General features: G+C 41.0%; 1 protein-coding gene across 7 annotated transcripts; it reads right to left on the bottom strand.

The window, feature by feature from the left end:
• Nucleotides 1-977: 977 nt before the first annotated feature.
• On the bottom strand, nt 978-20,383 carry LOC112222260 (periphilin-1). Of its 7 annotated transcripts, none has more exons than XM_042304027.1 (7): nt 20,369-20,383; nt 17,031-17,427; nt 13,352-13,449; nt 12,981-13,204; nt 10,649-10,707; nt 7,456-7,587; nt 978-1,621 (listed from the first exon to the last, which is right to left on the bottom strand). In XM_042304027.1, exons 2-7 carry the CDS (start codon nt 17,100-17,102, stop codon nt 1,412-1,414), a joined length of 795 nt encoding a protein of 264 aa, XP_042159961.1. In that variant the 5' UTR covers nt 17,103-17,427; nt 20,369-20,383; the 3' UTR covers nt 978-1,411. The 7 variants fall into 7 exon arrangements, with proteins under 7 accessions (XP_042159961.1, XP_024240767.1, XP_024240768.1 ...); XM_024384999.2 differs by lacking the exons at nt 17,031-17,427; nt 20,369-20,383 and adding exons at nt 13,683-13,766; nt 14,191-14,674; XM_024385000.2 differs by lacking the exons at nt 17,031-17,427; nt 20,369-20,383 and adding exons at nt 13,683-13,766; nt 14,351-14,673.
• Between the last annotated feature and the right edge of the window lie 3,496 nt (nt 20,384-23,879).

Below are 23,879 nucleotides of genomic sequence, written 5' to 3'. Positions count from 1 at the left end.
GTAGGGACGTGGATCAGAAAACCAGTCGGTATCTGGTGTGACCACCATTTGCCTCATGCAACGCGATACATATCGGGGTGAACAGGCGGAGGGCTCGGGTGGTTGTTGTCCTTGATGATCTTTTTGGCCTTCCTGTGACATCGGGTGCTGTAGGTGTCCTGGAGGGTAGTTTGCCCCCGGTGATGCATTGTGCAGACCGCACCACCCTCTGGAGAGCCCTGCGGTTGGGGGCGGTGCAGTTGCCGTACCAGATGGTGATACAGCCCGAAAGGATGATCTCAATTGTGCATCTGTAAAAGTTTGTGAGGGTTTTAGGTGACAAGCCAAATTTCTTCAGCCTCCTTAGACCCACTTCACCGTCCAGTACGGCAAATGCACTGCCCGCAAGCTTAGGGCTCTCCAGAGGGTGGTGCGGTCTGCCCAATGCATAACCGAGTCACACTGCTTGCCCTCCAGGACATCTACAGCACCCGATGTCACAGGAAGGCCAAAAAGATCATCAAGGACAATCAATCACCCCAGCCACGGCCTGTTCACCCCGATATGTATCGCGTTGTAAATATAAATAAAAACCCTTGAATGAGTCGGTGTGTCCTAACTTTTGACCGGTACTGCATATATGCGCACATATTTTTATACTCCGGACTCCGACATTGTTCGTCCTAATATTTCTATATATCTTAATTCCATTTTTTTCTTTCAGATTTATGTATTGTTCTGAATTGTTAGATATCACTGCACTGCTGGAGCTAGGAACACACACAAAATAACATCTGCAAAATATGTGTATGCGACCAATATTTGATTTGATCAGGGTGATTTGTAGATCAGGGTAATATGTGCATTAGTATGATTTGTAGATCAGGGTGTTTTGTAGGTCAGTGGGATTTGTGTATACGGGTGATCTGTAGATCAGAGAGTGTAGGGAGCAGCAGCATGAGACATTACAAGACTGAATCAAACACAGAGACACCTAATTTTCAAGAACAGATTTTTATGCTCCGAGAATATCCAAAGGTTGTGTAAATAGAAACTGTATTGAAAGAAATCCCCCTTGTATATCAACATAGTATATAAAAAATATTATAGCTCATGTATTAATCATGTCATAAATACATTTTCAATAAAAAGACATTTCAATATAATACAGGGCTTGGAATTCATGAACTACACTTTGGTAGGAAGCACAAGTGCAATAGCTATATCTTACATCATCACGAGCAATATTGAAAGTTGACAAACATAAATTATTGAGTTTCAGCAGCAGACACAGAGCTTCCAGAAGGCTGAGCACCAGGAGTGACTTTGGCCTGACTGATCAAGGACAGACCAGCTCACAAGTTTACATACCCAATCAGTATGAAAACACCACAATCGGTGTTTTGGTAGAGAAGCTAGCCACTTACACAGGTTAAGACAAAGATGCATGTGTGCGTATCACTGTGGATGGTTCCCTGGTGTCATACTCCTCAATGAACTCTTGCATGGCCTCTACACAGCGCAGGCCAATCTCCCTGAGGTTCTCCTGTAGAGACAACTGGATGGACCGCTCCAGGGAGGGGTCTTTGGCTATCAGCATCTTCACCACCACACCAAACGTGTCACAGTCCTGACGGTACACCTGTATAGCACACAGACAGTCAGCTTTTTCACCATCACATTTAAACTGTGCATCACAGTCCTAAAACACAAACCTGTACACGCATCTTCTAAACCACATTAAGCTGTGTCACAATCCTAATTGTACACCAGCACGACAAACAAACATATTTTCATTGCACATGAGAGTTCTCTTTGCATTGTGGCTCCTGTTCCAGTAAGGAGCATAGCACAGATTGGTCTAAAGACACCTCAGCTCACTCTAATACCAGAGGAATGCTGCAGACATGAGCCTTCAGACACAGGAGGAGCAAGGCAAACAAAATATGGAGAGAGAGCGAAAGAGAGAGAGAGAGAGAGAGAGAGAGAGAAGCTGGGCTGAAGAGAAAGGAAAAATCACAAGAGATAGAGGATGGAGAGAGAGCGGGTGTGAAGAGAGGATGAAAGAAGATGGAAAGCAAGAGAGCATGAAAGAGAGGATGGAAAGACAGGGATTGAGAGAGTTCTGGGAGAGATGCTTGGGGCGAGAGGTCTCGTCATGTGTATGCCATTACCACTGAGTGGATTAGCAGTCCAGGGCAGCAGCACACACACACACAGACAGCTGTTCACACGACAGTACACACCATGAAAGGGCACTGTGTGGATCTTTGAAGGATGGGTGTATCAGCTACCTGTTTTGAGACTACTCTCTCACGGAGCCTACCATCTCCAGTAACCATGGAGATGTGAAGAGCGAGAGATACCTTCTCATCAGTCGAGTGGATGGAGACAACACAACACACCTCCCACTGGCAACGCTTCATGTGATGTTCTGTCACATTGACTGTGACGTATCTATTAAAGCACGTGTATTAAAAGCTATTCAAAGAAAACAGCACCGTGCGCATGTGATGACTCATTATGATTTATGATTAAAAAACCTGGACAAACAACCTGACAATAACAGAAGTTCCATCTGCGAGTGATTGCAGGTAAACTACCCAGGGATGTACAAGCAGATTATAACCTCACCATGTATTGGCTCTAATCATGAATGATAACCTATTCAACTGATTCAGCTGCTACAATGAAGAAAAAAATTATAATAAATTAGACGTGTCTCTGGCGCAATGTTACTCAATTAGTTTTGGCACTGCAGTTATCAAATCTCCCTTTCCACAACCCCCCGCTCTCTTTCTTTCTCTCTCTCTCTCTCCTTTCCCCCCCTCTCTATTTCCCCTCACTCTCATAATCCTACCTCCTCGTCTCTGTTCTTTCTTTCTTTCTCTCTCTCTCTCAAATTCAAATAGCTTTATTGGCATGAAATACAATTTGTAGCTATTGCCAAAGCGGTATAGTGGTACAGCATTTCAGTAAATACAGTACAATGCAATGAAGATAGTGAAATACAGTTAATTTCAGTAGTAATAATAGTACATATATAATCATGTACAACACTACTGCTGTTGTATTGCGTAATCTTCAGTCATAAATGTAATTAAATAACAATATGATTATAAAAATAAACAACGACTAATAAATAAACAAACATGAATGATGGTTACACTATGTATTACTTGTAAGTTAATGTAAATACTTCAGGGAATTAATTGTTGTGGGATGTCCCTCAGGCCATGGCAATCATATAGGGCAGTAATATTTGTGGTTTCACCCTCACCCAGAATAATTCACAGCTTTATGTCATTAGTAAATGCAGAGAATTTTCTTGATTTTTTTTTTCTTATTTTGGAGTATTTCTTACAGAAGAAGAAAACGTTTCTCTGTCTCTACCTCCCCTGTTGTGCAGTGACCACATAGACACCCCACTTTGGGTAGCCATGTTTTTTTGTGTCCCCTTCTCTGTAGCCAATTGGTGGTATTTGGTCAGGATCTGTCTCTGTTTTGTATTTCTGACAGAATAGAGACATTCTGCCAATTTCTATTCTCTTTTGAGGGCCAAATAGTGATTTTGTTTTTTCTGTTTGTTACAATTTCCAATTTGTCAAAATAGTTTTAATTTCTGTAACAATTTGATAGATTTCCTGTGTGTTTGGATAATAGGGTTGTTTGGTGTTTTTTAATAGCTGACACAGGGGTCTCTGTTCAGGGTTCCACTCTTGGATTTTCAGTGCTTTGAATTATAAGGATGTTTTGGGGCTTAATTTCAAACGGTGCAAAAATGTGTCATTTTCTTTATATTTACAATTAAAAAAGGTAATCTGAGTTCCACTCTGCATGCATTATTTGTTATTTTTGATAATTCTGCAGAATTCTGTATTAAGATTTTTCTCCCAATGCGTTTAATCGTAATTACAGGTTAGACCCCAAACCTCACATCCATATAGTGCAATTGGTAAAATTACCCTATTCAATATCTTGCACAAAAATTACATATACAGTTAAAGTCAGAAGTTTACATACACCTTAGCCAAATACATTTAAACTTAGTTTTTCACAATTCCCACCATTTAATCCTAGTAAAAATTCTGTCTTAGGATCACTACATTATTTTAAGAATGTAAAATGTCAGAATAATAGTAGAGAGAACTGTTTATTTCAGCTTTTATTTCTTTCATCACATTCCCAGTGGGTCAGAAGTTTACATACACTCAATTAGTATTTGGTAGCATTGCCTTTAAATTGGTTAACTTGAGTCAAACATTTCGGGTAGCCTTCCACAAGCATCCCACAATAAGTTGAGTGAATTTTGGCCCATTCTTCCTGACAGAGCTGGTGTAACTGAGTCTGGTTTGTAGGCCTCCTTGCTCGCACACTCTTTTTCAGTTCTGCCCACAACTGTTCTATGGGATTGAGGTCAGGGCAATGTGATGTCCACTCCAATACCTTGACTTTGTTGTCCTTAAGCCATTTTACCATAACTTTGGAAGTATGCTTGGGGTCAATTTCCATTTGGAAGAGCCATTTGAGACCAAGCTTTAACTTCCTGACTGATGTCTTGAGATGTTACTTCAATATATCCACATAAATTTCCTATCTCATGATGCCATCTATTTCGTGAAGTGCACCAGTCCCTCCTGCAGCGAAGCACCCCCACAACATGATGCTGCCACCCTCGTGCTTCACGGTTGAGATGGTGTTCTTCGGCTTGCAAGCATCCCCCTTTTTCCTCACAACATAATGATGGTCATTACGGCCAAACAGTCCTATTTTTATATTTTTTTTTTATCAGACCAGAAGACATTTCTCCAAAAAGTACAATCTTTGTCGCCATGTGCAGTTGAAAAAGGCCTTTCAGGTTATGTCGATATAGGACTCGTTTTACTGTGGATATAGATACTTTTGTACCCGTTTCCTCCAGCATCTTCACAAGGTCCTTTTCTGTTGTTCTAGGATTGATTTGCACTTTCCGCACCAAAGTACGTTCATCTCTAAGAGACAGAACACGTCTCCTTCCTGAGCAGTATGACGGCTGCGTGGTCCCATGGTGTTTATACTCACGCACTATTGTTTGTACAGATGAACGTGGTACCTTCAGGCATTTGAAAATTGCTCCCAAGGATGAACCAGACTTGTGGAGGACTTCGCTGATTTCTTTAGATTTTCCCATGATGTCAAGCAAAGAGGCACTGAGTTTGAAGGTAGGCCTTGAAATACATCCACAGGTACACCTCAAATTGACTCAAATTATGTCAATTAGCCTATCAAAATCTTCTTCAGCCATGACATAATTTTCTGGAATTTTCCAAGCTGTTTAAAGGCACAGTCAACTTAGTGTATGTAAACTTCTGACCCACTGGAATTGTGAAACAGTGAATTAAGTGAAATAATCTGTCTGTAAACAATGTTGGAAAAATTACTCGTGTCCTGCACAAAGTAGATGTTCTAACCGACTTGCCAAAACTATAGTTTGTTAACAAGAAATTTGTGGAGTGGTTGAAAAACAAGTTTTAATGACTCCAACCTAAGTGTATGTAAACCTCCGACTTCAACTGTATATATTAATATCAAATCTTGGGGTTGTCTTGTTTCCAGACATTTTAAGATGTTTGTTTGTCAAGTATTTGGATGTTCTGTGAAAAAAGAAGCTCCACATTGATATCTTTGTATTTTTTTTGCATATAGTCTGCTCTCAGGGTGCTCTTTTAAAACCTTTGCTTTATATTTTTTCCTCCCTGCTTCACTGGCAATACCTTCTGCATATTTGATGCAAGGTTGCTGAGCTGGGTAAATGTGACTGACCGACTCAATTAGGTCTTATGGGGCAACATTTGAAATTGTGTTTTTCACATTGGATAATAACATGGTACATCATACACTGCAGTTGAGTAACAAATGTGAAGTAATTCTGCTTTGAAAGTTGACAAACTTGTAACCCCACTTTTGAGAAAATGGCCCTTGAATGTTTTGGGACACCTACTGGAGAGCTCTTCTTTATCTACACCCATTCAGCATCGTTCACACCCTCTTTAAGCCCCAGCCCCACCCATCCCTTTAAGGATTCACGTGGGGCCATGTGCTAAATGATGAGTACGGTAGTGTACAACCAAAGATTTCAAGACTAAAGGCTGGTTTATATTACTTGTATCGACATGTCTGAATACAGTTGTCGCAGCAACATCATGAGCATTCTTTGTCGTCCGACATCAAAATTGTCATTGTGAAAAAGTATAAACACAAAAATGATAGGCTGCATGACATCAGTTACTACCCTGCATGAATCTACAGGTAGCTAAAGCTAATAGCTAGGTTCAATGTTAGCTACCTAGCTAACACTATGCTATAACTAGCAATGCAAATGGCTCTGAGACACGAATAACATTACTACAAAGATCAGACACGTAACATTAGCTAGCGAGCCAATTAGAAACGTATAATATCTGAAAATGTAGCTAGCTAGACTCTCTTACATGAATGTTTGCTTCTGTCACTGATGCCATGGTTGCCCTTAGTTTGAAGATGTAATCCAGACAGGTGTTTTATACAACAGCCTTCTGTGTTCTCTCTTTAGTCAGACAGGACAGCCTAAGTAAAGCCGAAACAAAAGATCTACATACTCTGCTTCTCCCGGAGATTCCACTGATTTCATAACTCGGTCCTCCAGAAAGTGGAGAGCCGTAGCAACATTTGCGTGGTTCTCTATGATATCTTTCAAAAAAGCCACTTTAGAAAGGATCACCTACACATACTAAGCTCATGTTATAGACAAAAGCGTGCTACATGGCAAGTGCAATCCGAACTCATCTCTAGGCATATCCAGCCCATCCATTATCCCAGCTAGTGAGAAGGTTCCTGTTTTTATCCATAGCTAAACCAATTAGGCTCGTAATTTACCCATTTTATTTGTATTTACAGATGGCATACACTTTTGTATTTAAGGCACATGAAAGTTCACATTCCAGAAGGCATTTGTGCCAAAAGATGCATTCAAATGCCTCGCCTGTGGAGTAGTGACACACGACATACATCTAGTTTCCTGAAACGAGTCACAAATGTATCCATCTTAGTTAATTACAGCTGGATACAGTAGATGTTTTCACTTTGCTAGTTGTAGCTAGGCATTTCTCAATGTAAACAAAGCCCACCTTTCTTGTTTTATGTCTGAATTGTTTTCTCGTGCTTGTGTAAGTTTAGGTACTTGTTTTGCTGTCTTTTGTCCTGTCCTTTGCTGTTTTTTATTGTCATTTTTGTTAGCTAACAGTAGCTAGTAGCTAGAAACTCTCTTAGCGTGTTAGTATCCAGTTGAGTAATCAGGATGAAAGTTGTTTTCTGATGTACTTTATTGTATTCTTCTGATGTTATATTCTTAGTCCTTCATCTTTCACTCATTTGTTTTTCTCAAATGTACTCTTCCTCCAAATCATTTGAAATATGATATACAATACTAGATATTAAGAGGAGCTCACTGTACTATACCTGTTCTATTTCTTTCCTCTTCTGTTGGATGGCTCTATTTCGTGCTGCGGCCCTGCTCACGGTGGAGGGGAGCTCTCTATCCCTCTCTCTTTCTCCCTCTCTGCTGTGGGATCTCTCCTTCTTTTGAGCCACCTACAGACACAGGGGAGAGAGAGTTACAAGCAGTTATAAGCAAAGCACTACTTCTGAACAGTAAAATTGTTTCAAATAAAAAAAATCTGCAATTGAGGTAATATTTACATGTAGGTAGAGATAAAGTGACTATGCATAGATAATATTTACAGTTTAAAAGAGGGGGGGGGGGTAATGCAAATAGTCTGGGTAGCCATTTTATTAGCAGTTCGGGAGTCTTATGGCTTGGGGGTAGAAGCTGTTGAGAAGCCTTTTGGACCTAGACTTGGGAGCTCTGGTGACACTTGCCATATGGTAGCAGAGAGAAAAGTCTATGACTAGGGTGGCGGGAGTCTTTGACAATTTTTAGGGCCTTCCTCTGACACCACCTGGTATAGAAGTCCTGGATGGCAGGAAGGTTGGTCCCAGTGATGTACTGGGTCGTACGCACTATCATCTGTAGCGCCATGCGGTCAGAGGCCGAGCAGTTGCCATACCAAGCAGTCATGCAACCAGTCAGGATGCTCTCGATGGTGCAGCTGTAGAACTTTGAGGATCTGAGGACCCATACCAAAAAAACAGCCATGTCTCTGACCTCCTCCCTATAGGCTTTCTTATTGTTGTCGGTGATCAGGCCTACCACTGTTGTCTCATCAGCAAACTTAATGATGGTGTTGGAGTTGTGCCTGGCCATATAGTCATGAGTGAACAGGAGCCCACCTGATTGTTGTTGAGTTCATTATGAGCCTCTCTCTCCCCCTCTACTGTATCTTCTCAAGGTTAGCAGGCAGCAAGCCTCCGTTTGAATCATCAGCATGGTAAAACGGAAGGAGACAACCTTGTGCTTCGCTCTGCTCCTTTCTCTAAGTCAGACCATCCAACTTTCAATTCCATTCTTTATGCTGCACCTGTGCTCTCTCTGTCCTTCCAATTCCCATCATAGCCAAGAGCGCAGAGGACACACACACACACATATAAATAATCTTACCGAGCAGACTAGCCAAGATTACTCAAATGTTTGAGGTTTTCTTTTTTTATATATTTGATTTGAAGGACCTTGAAAGACGCTGTGTGTGTGTGTGTGTGTGTGTGTGTGTGTGTGTAATAAACATTTTGACAGCGAGCATCATGGGCAAAGAGATGCACTCAGACTTAAATTCAATATAAGTACATTTGTTGCAGTGCATACCTCCCAGTGTGGTACATGTGACTTCTGAGAAATTGAAGCAGCAGTCAAGCAAGGGGGGTCATGGATTATATGTAATCAGTTACATAAGGGACTACTCAGTTTGATTCTGTTTATTTTTCAACTTGAAGAAATGAGCCCAATCAGTCCTCCATGACAAAATAAATTAAGCTAATTAGTCCTTAGTTTTTGGGATATGTGGTCTGGGTATGTGATATGTGGTCTGTGGAATGTTGTTCCACTCCTCTTCAATGGCTGTAAGAAGTGACTGGATATTGGAACACGCTGTTGTACACGTCGATCTAGACCATCCCAAACATGCTCAATGGATGGCATGTCTGTGAGAATGCAGGCCATGGAAGAACAAGGACATATTCAGCTTCCAGGAATTGTGTATAGATCTTTGTGTCATGGGGCCGTGCATTATCATGCTGAAACGTGAGGTGACGGCGGCGGGTAAATGGTACAGCAATGGGCCTCAGGATCTCATCATGGTATCTCTGTGCATTCAAATTGCCATCAATAAAATGCAATTGTGTTTGTTGTCTGTAGCTTATGTCTGAGCATACCATAACCCAACCACCACAATAGGGCACTCTGTTCACAACATTGACATCAGCAAACCGCTCACCTGCACGATGCCATACACATGGTCTGCGGTTTTGAGGCTGGTTGGAGGTACTGCCAAATTCTCTAAAACAATGTTGGAGGCAGTGTATGGTAGAGAAATGAACATTCAATTCTCTGGCAAGAGCTCTGGTGGACATTCCTGCAGTCAGCATGCCAATTGCATGGCATTGTGTTGTGTAACAAAGCTGCACATTTTAGAGTGGTCTTTTATTGTCCCCAGCACAAGGTGCACCTGTGTAATGATCATGCTGTTCAATCAGCTTCTTGATCTGCCACACCTGTCAGGTGGATGGATTATCTTGGCAGAGAAGAAATGGGGATGTAAACACATCTCCGCACATAAGCTTTATGTGCACATGAAAGATCCCAGAAATGTTCTATTTCAGCGCATGAAACATGGGACCAACACTTTACATTTTGCATTTATATTTTTGATCAGTATACATTTCCAAGTCCTATTCTTGAGGATCAAGGAGTATTTAATGAATTGGAATGACTGGAAATGTACAGTTTTTTAAAAATGTGAAGATATAGCCTAATCGTATTATTATCTGTAGTAAAAAGCAATGGGTTAGGGGAAACCTTCATAACCAACTCATAAAGTAAAATGCAACATCCATTTATGGCGAACTATGTAAACTATAAGATTGAATTAACCTGCTATTGATGTTGTTCAAATGGTAATTTTGTCTTCAAAATTGTAACGCCCAGGTTAGTGGCTGGCACAGCCACAAAGTCATTCAAATCTGTTTTTAAACATAACCTTAACTACACTGCTAACACTAATGCCTAACCATAACCTCAAAATTGACTATATTGTAAAAACTTATGAAAACAAAAAGTTAAGGTTAGGCATTAGGGTTAGCACTGTGCTTAAGGTTAGGTTTAAAATCAGATGTTATGACTTTGTGGCTGTGACAGCCACGAACCCGCACCTCTTAAGGGGAAAGTAATCAGATAACATTACTGAGTTTTGGTAATCCAAAAGTTACATTGTTGATTACAATTTGACAGGTAACTGTAACGGATTACATTTAGAAAGGAACCTACTCAAACCCTGCTGGATAAACTTTAAAAAAAAGTTTTATGAAGGAGGCCTACCTACACGTAGTTTTGAAAGAGAGAGGGGATGATTTACAAGTTCAGTCACCGCAATACACTAGCGGAGCATGACAACAAATACAGGATGTGTGCCCTCCCTACTTTAAACAGCACAGACTCCCCAGATCCCAAACGAGGCTGAGGAGTGGTGGAATGTGGACTTACTGTGAACGACACAGGCTGCTTCTCCTCTCTGCTGGCACCTGCAGAAGACCTGAGAGCACCTGCAACATCACAGACAAATCACATCTTCAAACAACAATACAACACAAGCCCCCACTCAACATAACAGACAACTACAACTCAGAACAGATGGGAGATAACTTAGAGCTAAACTACAGCAGCTGACATCTGTGATGAACTCTAATATCCTTGATTGGCCCAGTTGATATCTCTCAATTAACTCTAATATCTGTGATTGATGCTGGGACTACTCAATCTACCCAGTGTCCTCAGGGCCAAACTAACATCCCATTAGCGCCTCTAGCTGAAGGTATAATTCAGGACTAAGCATCCCCATCTCCATCTCTCTGGCTGCAATCTGCCATCAGCGGGAGAGTTATTGTTTATAGGCAGCACGCAGGGGCTAAAATTAATGTTTCGTTAAGCATTCTTTCAGCATTGGGTGTGATTTGCGAAGTCTGCCTCGCAACGTTTGACTGCAGTGTGGGTATGTGAGGCGATAGCTTTGTTATGGTTCATTACCTGTATACAGAGCTGGCTGTCTGCCTGGTACCTCACTCCCTCTTTCTCCTTGTTTTCTTTAGCTATATCTCTCTCCTTTTCCATCTCTAACACACACACTATAGAAATGAGTCACCATCATAGCAGATCTCTCAGGCACATAGAGCAACCTGTTCCTCACACACTCACCCACACCCACACACCTCCACAGTACTGCAGTCTGCGCAGACATAGCAGCTGATTAAAATAGGAGAAAAAGCTAGCACCACCACTACCACGGTTGAGAATAGCGATACAGCTAATTTAAACAAAAGCAAGGAGATGAAAGATGAAATGATGGTTTCTATTGCAGATATGACCTGGGTCGTCTTCAGGCAATGCAAAGTTATTCAAGAAAACACTTTCAAACATGATAGAGAATGAGGCTTAAGCATAAGAACTAATTGATGACTTAGGCACACCGATTGCGGTCTTACTAAACCACTTTTATTCTTCATGATACTAATGCTAACGTGATGAGGCGAACTTTGATGATCAGAAATATTTACAGTACAGTACTTAAAGGGATACTTCGGGGTTTTGGCAATGAGGAAGTTAGATGTAGTTTCACGAGTCAATTCTAACTCATATTAGAGCAATGACTGGAAGTCTATGTGTATCTACTACCATACTAGCAGATAGCGCATTGACAGGAAGTCTAACGCTAGTTGGCATTAGCTCTCAAAACTACCTCTAACTTCCTTCATACTGGACACAGAGAGATAAAAATGGTATCCAGTTTTATCTGGCTCCTGGGAAGTAGATAAAGGGCCTCTTTGCCAAAACCCCAAAGTATTCCTTTAAATATATGCCCAATAGAGTACTGTATTTAATAAATGATATTATAATTTGATGCTCAGCAGCTGTTATCTTATGTATTCTACATAAGAGGTGACATAAATACACTGGTGTTTAATGAAGGTTGGAATGATTGGCACTTTTCAGTAGGATACTATTCTTTGCCATTTCATTGTATACATAATACTGTCATTATAATATCTACCAATGCTGTGTGCAGACAGTATTATACAACATTGTCAGGTTGTTGCTTGGTGACTATCAACCACCAGGAATACTGATGAGCAAAACACATTCCAAATGTAGCTAATATATTCACTGTCTGAGTTGACATGAACACCGTTTGCTCATACTGCACTCTAGTGTTCACACGAGTAAAGTGATATAGGTATTTTAGGAATATATATATATTTTTGCATGTACTAGGGCTGCCCGATAAGGGTAAGATCTGATTTTTTAAAAACCAAATGTTAGATTTTTCGTGTGATATAGATCAAAACACTTGGGTGAACTGTTGGAATCCTAGAAATAGGATGACATATTGAGAAGCTAAGTAGAAAGCAGCATCGTTTTTGTTTTGAACAATCGGTTGACTGCATTTGATCTAAGAGAACAGCACACAAACTTTTAATGATCTAACAGCGAGGAAGAGGAACTGCCCTGCTTGATTGACGGGGGCGGTCTTGGTGCGGGAAACAGCCACAAGAGAACAAAAAAATTGAAAACGGGAAAAAAAAAGGGGGCCATTACACGGCTGAGATGCGTTTCAAAATATTCATTGCGATGTGAATATTTCACATGTCAATATTGACATTTCGATGTGAATCTGATTAATTGTGCAGCCCTAGCCCCTACTATGAACTCTGCCAAGAGATCTGGTTCATGTTGGCATAGACGGTAATACGCTTACCCTGTAGCCACTGGTTAATTAATTTGGTCAAAACTCCCCTTAAACACAACATGAGTGTAAACCTACTGGTGTGTCCTTTAGGTGAGGACTTGGCAGGGGAGTTCCTGTCCATGTTCCTCTGGTCACTGTACTGGCTGTTGGGGCCTGATGGGTCTTGTGGTGGGCCTAGGGGCCCAGGGGGGCCGGACTGGTCTCTCCAGTGAAACCGTGGGCGGGGGGTAAAGGAGTGGTATCTCTGGAACCCAAAACTGAAGCGGGGCTTCCGGAATGAATGATCGTCCCTTATGAATCTGTACAGTAAGGAAAACAGCAGAAAATAAAAAGCGTGAATGAGTGAGTGAGAGTATTGTGAGTCAGTGAATGTGTGGAAATGTTGAAATGACCAAGAACAAACCTTAGGCTACACAAGGTTGCTCTGAAATGTCCTTAAGTCTTACCGTGGTCTGTTGAATCTCCCTCCAAACCTCTGCCTAAACGAACCAGTTATTCTGTGTCTAGGCGGACTTCTCATTCTTCTCAAAGGTCGTTTCTCCTCCTGAAAATGTTAGAGTAAGCTAATTAGTGCTCATGATGAGAAATTGTATCCACTCGCTGTAGTCTGGTATCCAGATCTGTATGCAGCAAAAGCCATAGAATGAATATGGCAGAAGAGTTGGCTAAAGCAAACAACTACAAATCTGGGACTGGGACCATGCTGAACCTGGCATTACACAAAATGACTCACATGTAACTTCAGTTAAATTGATTGAGTCATTATATATCTGATACCGCAGTGACATGTTTGATAGGTCCCTCGCGTGGCCTCTTGTCACGTGACTCTTCATTGCATTCTCTGTGTGGCATGGTGGAGCTCTGGAAAGTGAAAGTTGAATCATACTTCAGACTTTAGTGTTTTAGTGGAGGTGTAACTCATGCATTTGTGTCTGGATTGGGACTGCTAGTACAAAAAGAATGTGCAATGTGTGATTGTGCTATGATGACCAATTATTTAGTAATATGTCTTATAACAATAGTTTTAGCCGAGCCACAACTATGCCTTTTTGTTTCAGTTGTAAACAACACAGTGCATTGGTTGGACACTTCCTTCACAATGAAACAATCAGGAAGTGGATTTGAGTAGGGGATTACATGATCATGGTGCACTTCTTTGAGAAAACACTTCGTTGACAAAATAAGCTAGCTGACAGCTTGACGGATGTTTTTCCTTCAATAAGACAAACCAGAGTAGGAATGATCACACAGGTCAGTCGGTCTTAAGAATAGCGGGTATATTTACCTTGCCCTGCGTTGTCTCGTATGGCCGTGTATCCATTTATTTTATTTAGAAGTTCCAGTGAAATTGTTGTTTTCATTCAGTCGTTACTAGCAACACACGTCTGATTAGGTGTGGGCTTCTTGTGTTGCTCTGTCAGGCTCGTTTCATTATCACCACCTACCTTATGTATTTCGTGACAGCGTCATTTAACTTTCGATTCCTATGCGAACAATGTAGAAAGCCGTCCGTCCGGGGCATTCAACTTCTTGTTGTAAAAGTCTATGTAGGAACACTTTCAAGAGACAGCACACAAAGGCCTATGTACAAATGTGCCTGTCCTATCACCAGGTTCCCTTAAAAACTCATTTGAGAAAAACAATAAACAAATGAATGCCCATAAAGGTCTGTCTCAACCGCGTGGCGTTGTCACCTGTGACTTGCGTTGCCATCAAACCTGCCTGCGACTTGTGAGGTTTCCGGTGTTGTGGCGAAAATCTCCCCCTCCCTTCGCGTGAACGCGCACGCACGCAATACTTCATTGCTGCGACTTACTTGCTTGTTGAGATTTCTGATCACGTTAGACTGCATTTCATTTGGACTGCATTTCATTTGGTTTGGTGCAGGGGAGGCACTAGTAATGTCTGCAGTTTTCGGTTTGGCTATTTGTGTATTAGTCTATAAATAAATATATTTGCCCAAATTCGTCATCTCTCCCATGTCTTATTCGACTAGTAATTATTCTGAAATGTTTATTGCTTGCCTAAATTTTACTCCTTTCTCTATGTTTAATGTAACACACAGATTAATTGTTAATGTTGAAGTTTGTTCTATAGAAAGTATTTGACTTTAGCCACAGAATTAAGGAAATTAGAAGGGGGGTGGGGGATTTCGGCAAGGCCATTTTTTGGCCTGCCGAAATTCCCCCCTTCTAATTTCTTTAATACTTTCTATAGAACAAACTTCACTTCAGGATAGGCAACCGAAATTAATCATTAATGTATGTGTGTACTAGATGAATAGGACATGGGAAAACTGCAGATATTAGTGTCTCCCCCACGATCAAACCGAAAAAAAAACAAAAAAATGAAACGCAGCCTAACGTGATCAGAAATCTCAACTAGCAAGCAAATCGCAGCAGTGAAGATTTGAGTGCGTGCGCGTTCAAGCGAAGGGGGAATTCTGTCGGGGGAGATTTTTGGCACAACGCCTGTAAACGCGGTCATCACTAGTTACAACAGTCACAAAGTCATAAGCCCTGTCTATTTCAAATTATCTTAATGTCTGATTTTAAACCTAACATTAACCACACTGCTATACTTATGCCTAACCCTAAACTTAAATTAAGACCTCCAAAAAATAAATCATACACCTATACTTTGTGGCTGTGGTAACTAGTGGAAACCAGCAAACACTGTCCAATGATGGACACAAGATGGCGATATTTGATTTCACACTCGTCTTCTGGGCAAGACACGCCTCCGCTGAAGTGTTGCAATTGGCTGCTGGTCGTTAGGTTCGAGTCTTGTGAGCGGTTTTGACTACGGTGCCGATCCATATTTTACCTCGAGCGCTTTGTTTTGACTAAGGTGAAGCGAAATAAAAGAGCAAAACTGCGACAGTTACGCCAGATTGTATCCCGGGCAGCTGTTGAAGATGGCGAACTCAGATAGGATCAAGAAAAGGTAATAATTGATGATGTATCCTCAGATATACAGTGCCAGTCAAACGTTTGCACACACCTACTCATTCAAGAGTTTTTATTTATTTTTACTATTTCCTACATTGTAGAAAAATCGTGAATACATCAAAACAATGAAATAACACATATGGAATCATGTAGTAGCCAAAAAAGTGTTAAACAAATCAAAATATATTTTATATTTGAGATTCTTCAAAGTAGCCACCCTTTGCATTGATGACAGCTTTGCACACTTGGCATTCTCTCAACCAGCTTTGAGGTAGTCACCTGGAATGTATTTCAATTAACAGGTGTGCCTTGGTTAAAAGTTAATTTGTGGAATTTCTTTCCTTCTTAATGTGTTTGAGCCAATCAGTGTTGTGACAAGGTAGGAGTGGTATACAGAAGATAGCCCTATTTGGTAAAAGACCAAGTCCATATAATGGCAAGAACAGCTCAAATAAGCAAAGAGAAACAACAGTCCATTATTACTTTAAGACATGAAGGTCAGTCAATCTAGAACATTAAGAACTTTGAAAGTGTCTTCATGTGCAGTCGCAAAAACCATCAAGCGCTATGATGAAACTGGCTCTCATGAGGACTGCCACAGGAAATGTTGTACTACTGTTTTTTACTCATTGGACCACACGTGCACAGTACTTCAGTTTAGCATATGCCTTATGGGTTACAAAGGATGTTTGAATGCATATACAATTCATTTAATTTTGGTTCATTTCCTGACAGGGGTTTGGGCATTATCTTGGTATGTGTATATTATAATAATAATAATAATTCATTATGTTTAATGTACATTCATTTTATACATCAAATTATCCTTTAATTTAATCTTGTGTTCAACTTTGCAGGTATCAGCACCTCAAGAACGACCTGGAAAAGCTCTACTACCGCAGAGAATATTGTGCCCTGTGCTACTGAAAAACCATGCCAGTGAGAGGAAATGGCACTAACAACTTTGCAGAATCGGCCAAGAGGATCTTAAAGGATAAAATTCTGCCTGGAACAAATGCTTATAACGTCCCCCAGCTCTTTGACTTCTTGACCACTCGTCTGTCAGCTTACTATGAAGCCAAAGCGGCTTAGACATGCGTGCATACATTTTATGTATGGGTGGTCTATTCACAGATCAATGACATGCACTTTGAAGTGAAGCGCTCGTCCTCACCTGGCCAGATCTACATAGTGGACATGTATATGGAGATGTGCAATTGTCCAGTGGGATGAAAAGGTGATCCATGCAAGCACCAGACTGCCATTATCATCCATCACCAGTGCCAGAGCAGCAGCTTCTTGCCACTAACATCTGAAATGAGAGCAAAAATGTTGCATATAGGCACAAATTAAAATGTTGTAAATCGAAAATATATATAATCAGTTGAGATTTATTGTGTAAGACATCCCTTCAAAAATGTGATGCATGTTTGGCCGATGTGGCAGGGTGAACTGCGCTAAGAGATCCAGTGCCATCCAGTGAGCCTCCAGGCACACAGTGCCTCAAATCTCAGCGCAACCAAACATCGGTCGCACACAGGAAGGACAGGTTGGGTGGACGACAAATCCGGCTGCAGGACGAACCACAAAAATATCAGGGCCTGACCTGGTGAGATTACATACACTTTAATGTAATAGTTGTTCAGGAGTTGTCTGTATTGTCAAACTTGTTTTCACAAGGTGAAAGACAACCCCGACTCCACAGAAAAGACCCGTTGCAACTGACCAATGCTACACATCTACCAGAAGCTCACAGAATGGTTTATTTAGGGACAGAAATGAGCCAGGGATTCCAGACCCTGGTGAAAGCAGAGTTTTGGTGTAAATATTTAACTTCACAGCCTTATTTATTTTATCATTAATGTAACATTGTACAGTTGATCCAAATAATGAATGTACAGTATGTATTTAATTATTATTGTGTGATTACAGTAGATTGATCCAATTACTATTTTGAATGTCAATGTTTTGTCAGAGTTTGATGGAATAAAATAATTTATTTTACATGCTAAATCTGTTTCATGAGTGCCATTGATCTTTCAGATAAGTCAATAAATGGCTATGGTATGCTTATTATAAGACGCAGACATTGAGTCTGTCGGTGGTGATAAAAATAAGTCTGCCTGTCCCCTCAGTTCATTAGTAGTCTGTCTCTCTACTAGCTAGCAAGCCATCACGGTGTGCGTGGAACCCTGCCTGGTGTGCCCTTCAGCTGACAAATCAGGAGGATTCTTGAGACTAAGGACCTTAAGAAGCCAATCGCAGCACTTCAGTGGGGTGTGTCTTGCCCAGAAGATGAGTGTGAAATCAAATCACATCTTGATGTTACCCACTTGTTTTATAGTGGTGCACCCCAGATAAGCCACAAATCAGACAAATGGAAAAAACCAAAGCTTGTTTAAAACTTTATTTTTTCATCAATGAATGCATGTCAGTTTTAGCAGCAGCCATTGGCAAAACCTGTGATTTAAAATACAATAAGTTACATAGTGTAGAAATCATTAGGAACACCTTCCTAATGTTGAGTCACACCCCCTTTTGCCCTCCATGGGGGGTGATAAGGGACATATATAAGCCTAGGCAACCGTACCACCTGACATGACATGATACCAACGCCTTACTAACGTCTGTGTGACGCCTGCATCGCGTGTTAATGAAAGTCATAATGTGCATAGTTTATATTTATATTAATTCAATCTCAACCATAAATGTTAGAAACGTACAATTGTTCCCGTGTAAGCAGACATTCCAACGTGCTAGGTCCGTGCTATTCAGGATCCTTGGGATGTCCCTCTCTCTATCAAGTATAAATATATAAAATGGTTAAGTTGTGTTAGTTTAGGGTTCAGGGTAAGGACGCCCCAAGGAATCCAGATAGCAGTGACCATTCATAGAGTGAGAGACTGGCACGGTATTTGAGAGCTAGGTGGCAAAACAGACATACATTTTCTTTTCTAAGTGGCAGAAGTTATTTTCGAGTGTCTGACCCAGATAATTTCCTTATTAGAGACGATTAAAATAATTACCAAGATGTCCTTGATCCAGTTGAGGAGTAAGTAGGCTATATTTAAGTTGTGATATCGTTAGGAAATATTTAGGTATACCGTGTTAAGGCAAATGTGGTTTATTTGAAAATAATAATTTTTTGTTGATAACGTATTTTAAAAAGCACATAGGAAATCTTATTTACTGTGTCGATAGCGGAGTAGGCTAGTGTACAATAACGTAATTTGATGTGCTAGTATTATTTATTTAATGGATTAATTCAATAGTAAATGAAATAACTACTTTTCACTGAAGAAGAGAAACAAGGTATAACATGCTACTTCGATCGAAGACCTAAAATCAGGCCTGACAATATCACAACGGTATCCTAATATAGTGTGGATACAGTAGTAGCCTATTTTACAACAATGTAACTGTGTGTGCTATGATTATTTATTTATTTAATTGATCAATTCAATTGTAAATGTGGATGGGTACTCTATTTCATTCAATGATTACGTTATTGTACCAAGTAGATACAGGAGTAGTCTACATTAATAATTTAATTGAATGTGTTATAGTATCATTTATTTCACTGATGAATATAATTGCAAATGGGGATGGGTAGGCTACTTCATTCAGTGAATACTGAATGTCTTGCTATCTCTGGGAAAATGTTAATGATGGCTTTTCAGCTGTTGAAATATGGCAATGTCAAACTAATTTCTAAATCTCTTTGAGCCAAGATGTGAATTTCTAAACCTCTCTTTTAGTCAAGATGTGAACCAATCAGCTTCACTGCAGGTGCTCAACCCACCACCCTCACTGTTCTCCCTCCACAAGTAACCACATCATCTTCTCCTGTTCAACTACTTTGCCACCACACTAAAAATGACTGTACATATACCCCTGTGCCCATCTCAGTGTAACATGGTCCATCCAAGGCCTCAGCTGGATGCCTAAAATGTGAGAAATGTAAGCAAGATGCTATAGTATGTGTGTGTGTGTGTATGGATGGAGTTCCAAGTAAAGACTTGAGAAGATGGCAAAGGAGACAGTAATGAGAGTGAGAGCATACAGTATGAAAATAAAGACCCATTTGGGATCTAAAATGAGTGTGTGGTGCCTCGTGTCTCCTTTTTGACCGTTTGAGGATACTACAGGATACTACCCTGGTGGAGGTTCTCGGAGCACTGTGATTTAAGTGTGAGCAGAGGTTGACAAAAACCTTCAACGGTGGTGGTGCTATGTTGCATGTTATCTTGAATACCAGGCAGATGTTTGAGTACAGAATCAAATGGTGTGAACTTAACAGGCTAAAATTGTTAAGTATACTCTTTGAGAAAAGGGTTCCAACAGGGTTCTTTGGCTGTCACCAAAGGAGAAAACTTTCTGGTTCCAGGTAGAACCTTCTGTGGAATGGAGCCCAAAAGGGTTCTACTTAGAGACAGAAGGGGTTCTACCAGGAACCAAAAAGGGTTCTCCCATGGGGACGGTGGAAGAATCCTGTTAGTTTGTAGATAGCACCTTTTTATCTGAGTGTAGGCCTATATTGCAGTCGTGGTTCCATGGATATCTGTGAAAAATAAAATTAATTGATGGTGGTGAGTTAAGATAATCAGAAATACTATGAAGCATCCCCACTTTTAGCACACATTTGCAAGCAGGCAAAGTAACCTGTGTGCTGAGGCATGTGTGATCACTCAACATTGACAGGACCAACAAAAAATACATTTAACCCAACCTCTCTTAATTGAAATCCAATATTCGGCGCCTGGGGAATAGTTGGTTAACTGCCTTGCTCGGGCAAAATGACAAAAAAAAGTCTACCTTGTCAGCTTTGATCTTGCAACCTTTCAGTTACTGGCCTAACACTCAAACCACTAGGCTACTAAGAAGCCCTTGGGGTTTGTATTGATGCAAGAAATAGGCATATCTACACAGTAATGGTGGCTGCCATATCAACTAGCCTAATCATTTTAGCATTGCGGTGATAGGCCTATTTTAGCTAAATTGACAAATGAAATGTATGAACTAAACAGACACTTAAACTAACACGTAACACATGTAGACATAACATCATAATAAACTTACACGCAAACACACATTAGCAATGTGAACACCACATGAACACTACGTTTACATGACGTGTACGTGTGACGTGAACGAGTCGGCAGTTTGACTCCTTTGAAACAAACTTGTCTCCTTTGATAATCCATGTTAAGTCATGGCGTTATTTTATGGAGCTAGGAAGACGTTAGGTGACTAGGTGAGGTATCAGTAGCTTCACGTGGCTTAATTCTGGCATGAATCACCCCCCATAGAGCCCTGAGATACTAGCCCATGTTGAAGCCATTGCCACCCTCAGATGTGTCAAGTTGGCTGGATGTCCTTTGTGTGGTGGACTATTCTTGATACACACGGGTATGGCTGCGGGGAAATGTTCTAGGTTGGGCGTGCTGACGAGTATTTTTGTTTGCTCATACAGCTCCAAGGAGGGAAAAGAGAATATAGTGAAAAGAATATTGATTACTTGGCTAAGTTCATTTTTTGTTATGAGTCGCTAATGCCGCAGAGGATCATCGGAGTAAACGTGAATGAACGGTTGTCTTAGGGACAAAATTTCACCTACTCATTTGAGCAGCCACAAAGCAATAGCCTAAGCCTACTGTATGATTGCGGTAGAACTTCATTGCCCCTAGCAGTCATACCACGCAATATGATTTTCACATGGATTTTTATGATAAAAATGTTATACCGATAAATGGCAGTTTAAACACTAAAACATTTTTTTCAATTTGTCACATAATTACTAACCTCTCTTTCCTTCTCTCTCAGTCCACTGAGTGCTAAAAGTCGTAATGACGCCTTCTACCTGAACCCGTGGTGGCCCCCAACAGCCCCATTGTACTCCATCCAGCCAATCAACAGAGAGTAGATCCTCGCTCGCTGCCTCATAGTGAGAGAGAGATCCAGGAAGTTGTTGCCAACCGCCAACGTACACTAGTAGGACTGGAAGAGGTGGGGAAAGACCATTAACTTAGACATCGTATCATTACGGCGTCGGTGAGAGCATGGGCAGGGCCATTGAGGCTATCTCTATATTGAGGTAGTACATTTTCTATCTCTATGAATTGGCAAAAAACAGAAAGGGTTCACACTGGTGTTTGAACAGTATAAAGCCAAGGTTGGCGATTTACTGCCACCTGCAGTTATGGAATGTTTATTCATGAGTAGGCCTATAATTCATTGGCCCATCTCTCCTGACAGCTAACCATTTTTTGAAACTTGACAAATTATCCAATGGATTATGAAAATTTGCTAGTAAAAACATTTGTTTGCTCCCCCTATTTTAATTTGCTCCATGGCCAGGTGTAGGGTTGTCACTAGTTAACACAGCCACAAAGTCAAACCTTTCTATTTCAACATGATCTTAAAATCTGTTGTACATCATTTAATAGAAAAGGCACGTAAGCCTCACGGAAACATCCAAAGTCATACAGTGCATTCGGAAAGTATTGAGACCACTTAACTTTTTCCACATTTCATTACAGCCTTATTCTAAAATGGATAAATAAATACAAATCTCAGCAATCTACACACAATAACCCATAATGACAAAGCAAATACAGTTTTTTTGAAATGTTTGCAAATGTATTAAAAAATTAAAAAACAGATACCTTATTTACATAATTATTCAGGCCCTTTGCTATGAGACTCAAAATTGAGCTCAGGTGCATCCTGTTTCCATGGATCATCCATGAGATGTTTCTACAACTTGAATCCACTTGTGGTAAATTCAATTGATTGGACATGATTTGGAAAGGCACACACCTTTGTATATAAGGTCTCGCAGCTGACAGTGCATGTCAGAGCAAAAACCAAGCCATGAGGTCGAAGAAATTGTCCGTAGAGCTCTGAGACAGGATTTTGTCAAGGCACAGATCTGGGGAAGGGTACCAAAAAATGTCTGCAGGATTGAAGGTCCCCAAGAACACAGTGGCCTCCATAATTCTTAAATGGAAGAAGTTTGGAACCACCAAGACTCAACCTAGAGCTGGCTGCCTGTCCAAACTGAGCAATTGGGGAAGAAGGGCCTTGGTCAGGGAGGTGACCCGATGGTCACTCTGACAGAGCTCCAGAGTTCCTCAGTGGAGATGGGAGAACCTTCCAGAAGGACAACCATCTCTGCAGCTCTCCACCATTCAGGACTTTATGGTAGACTGGCCAGACGGAAGCCACTCCTCAGAAAAAAGCACATGACAGTCCGCTTGAAATTTGCCAAAAGGCACCTAAAGGACTCTCAGACCATGAGAAACAAGATTCTCTGGTCTGATAAAACCAAGTTGAACTCTTTGGTCTGAATGCCAAGCGTCACGTCTCGAGGAAACCTGTCACCATCCCTACGGTGAAGCATGGTGGTGGCAGCATCATGCACAGTCAGGATCTGAGGAAAGATAAATGGAGCAAAGTACAGAGAGATCCTTGATGAAAACCTGCTCCAGAGCGCTCGGGACCTCAGACTGGGGTGAAGGTTCACCTTCCAAAAGGACAACCACCCTAAGCACACAGCCAAGACAACCCATGAGTGGCTTCCGGACAAGTCTCAATGTCCTTGAATGGCCCAGACAGATGTCGGACTTGAACCCGATTGAACATCTCCGGAAAGAACTGAAAACAGCGGTGAAGCGACGCTAACCATCCAACCTCACAGAGCTTTAGATGATCTGCAGGAAGAATGGGAGAAACTCCCAAAATACAGGTGTGCCAAGCTTGTAGCGTCATACCCAAGAATACTCAAGGCTGTAATCACTGCTATTTTTCAGATTCATCAGGGGGTCCTGCAGCACCCCTATGTCACGTGGCTATGCACATGGGAAACTGTTGAGCATGAAAACCCCAGCAGCCTAGCAGATTAGCTGTTCAGGAGTCTTATGGATTGGGGGTAGAAGCTGTTAAGAAGCCGTTTGGACCTAGAGTTGGTGCTCCGGTATCGCTTGCTGTGCGGTAGCAGAGAATCTATGACTAGGGTGGCTGG

The sequence above is a fragment of the Oncorhynchus tshawytscha genome, linkage group LG22 (genome assembly GCF_018296145.1).
Source record: "Oncorhynchus tshawytscha isolate Ot180627B linkage group LG22, Otsh_v2.0, whole genome shotgun sequence".
In the NCBI taxonomy this organism is placed as follows: Eukaryota; Metazoa; Chordata; class Actinopteri; order Salmoniformes; family Salmonidae; genus Oncorhynchus; species Oncorhynchus tshawytscha.
Note: the sequence above shows the minus strand (reverse complement) of the source record. Positions and strands in the feature narration are given on the sequence as shown.

Coding starts and splice junctions, on each gene's coding strand:
- LOC112222260 (XM_024384999.2), bottom strand. CDS start 14,226: ATGGATACACGGCCATACGAGACAACGCAGGGCAAG. Junction 13,767..14,190: donor ACGAGACAACGCAGGGCAAG/GTAAATATACCC, acceptor TTCACTTTCCAG/AGCTCCACCATGCCACACAG. Junction 10,708..12,980: donor CTCACCTAAAGGACACACCA/GTAGGTTTACAC, acceptor GTGATGTTGCAG/GTGCTCTCAGGTCTTCTGCA.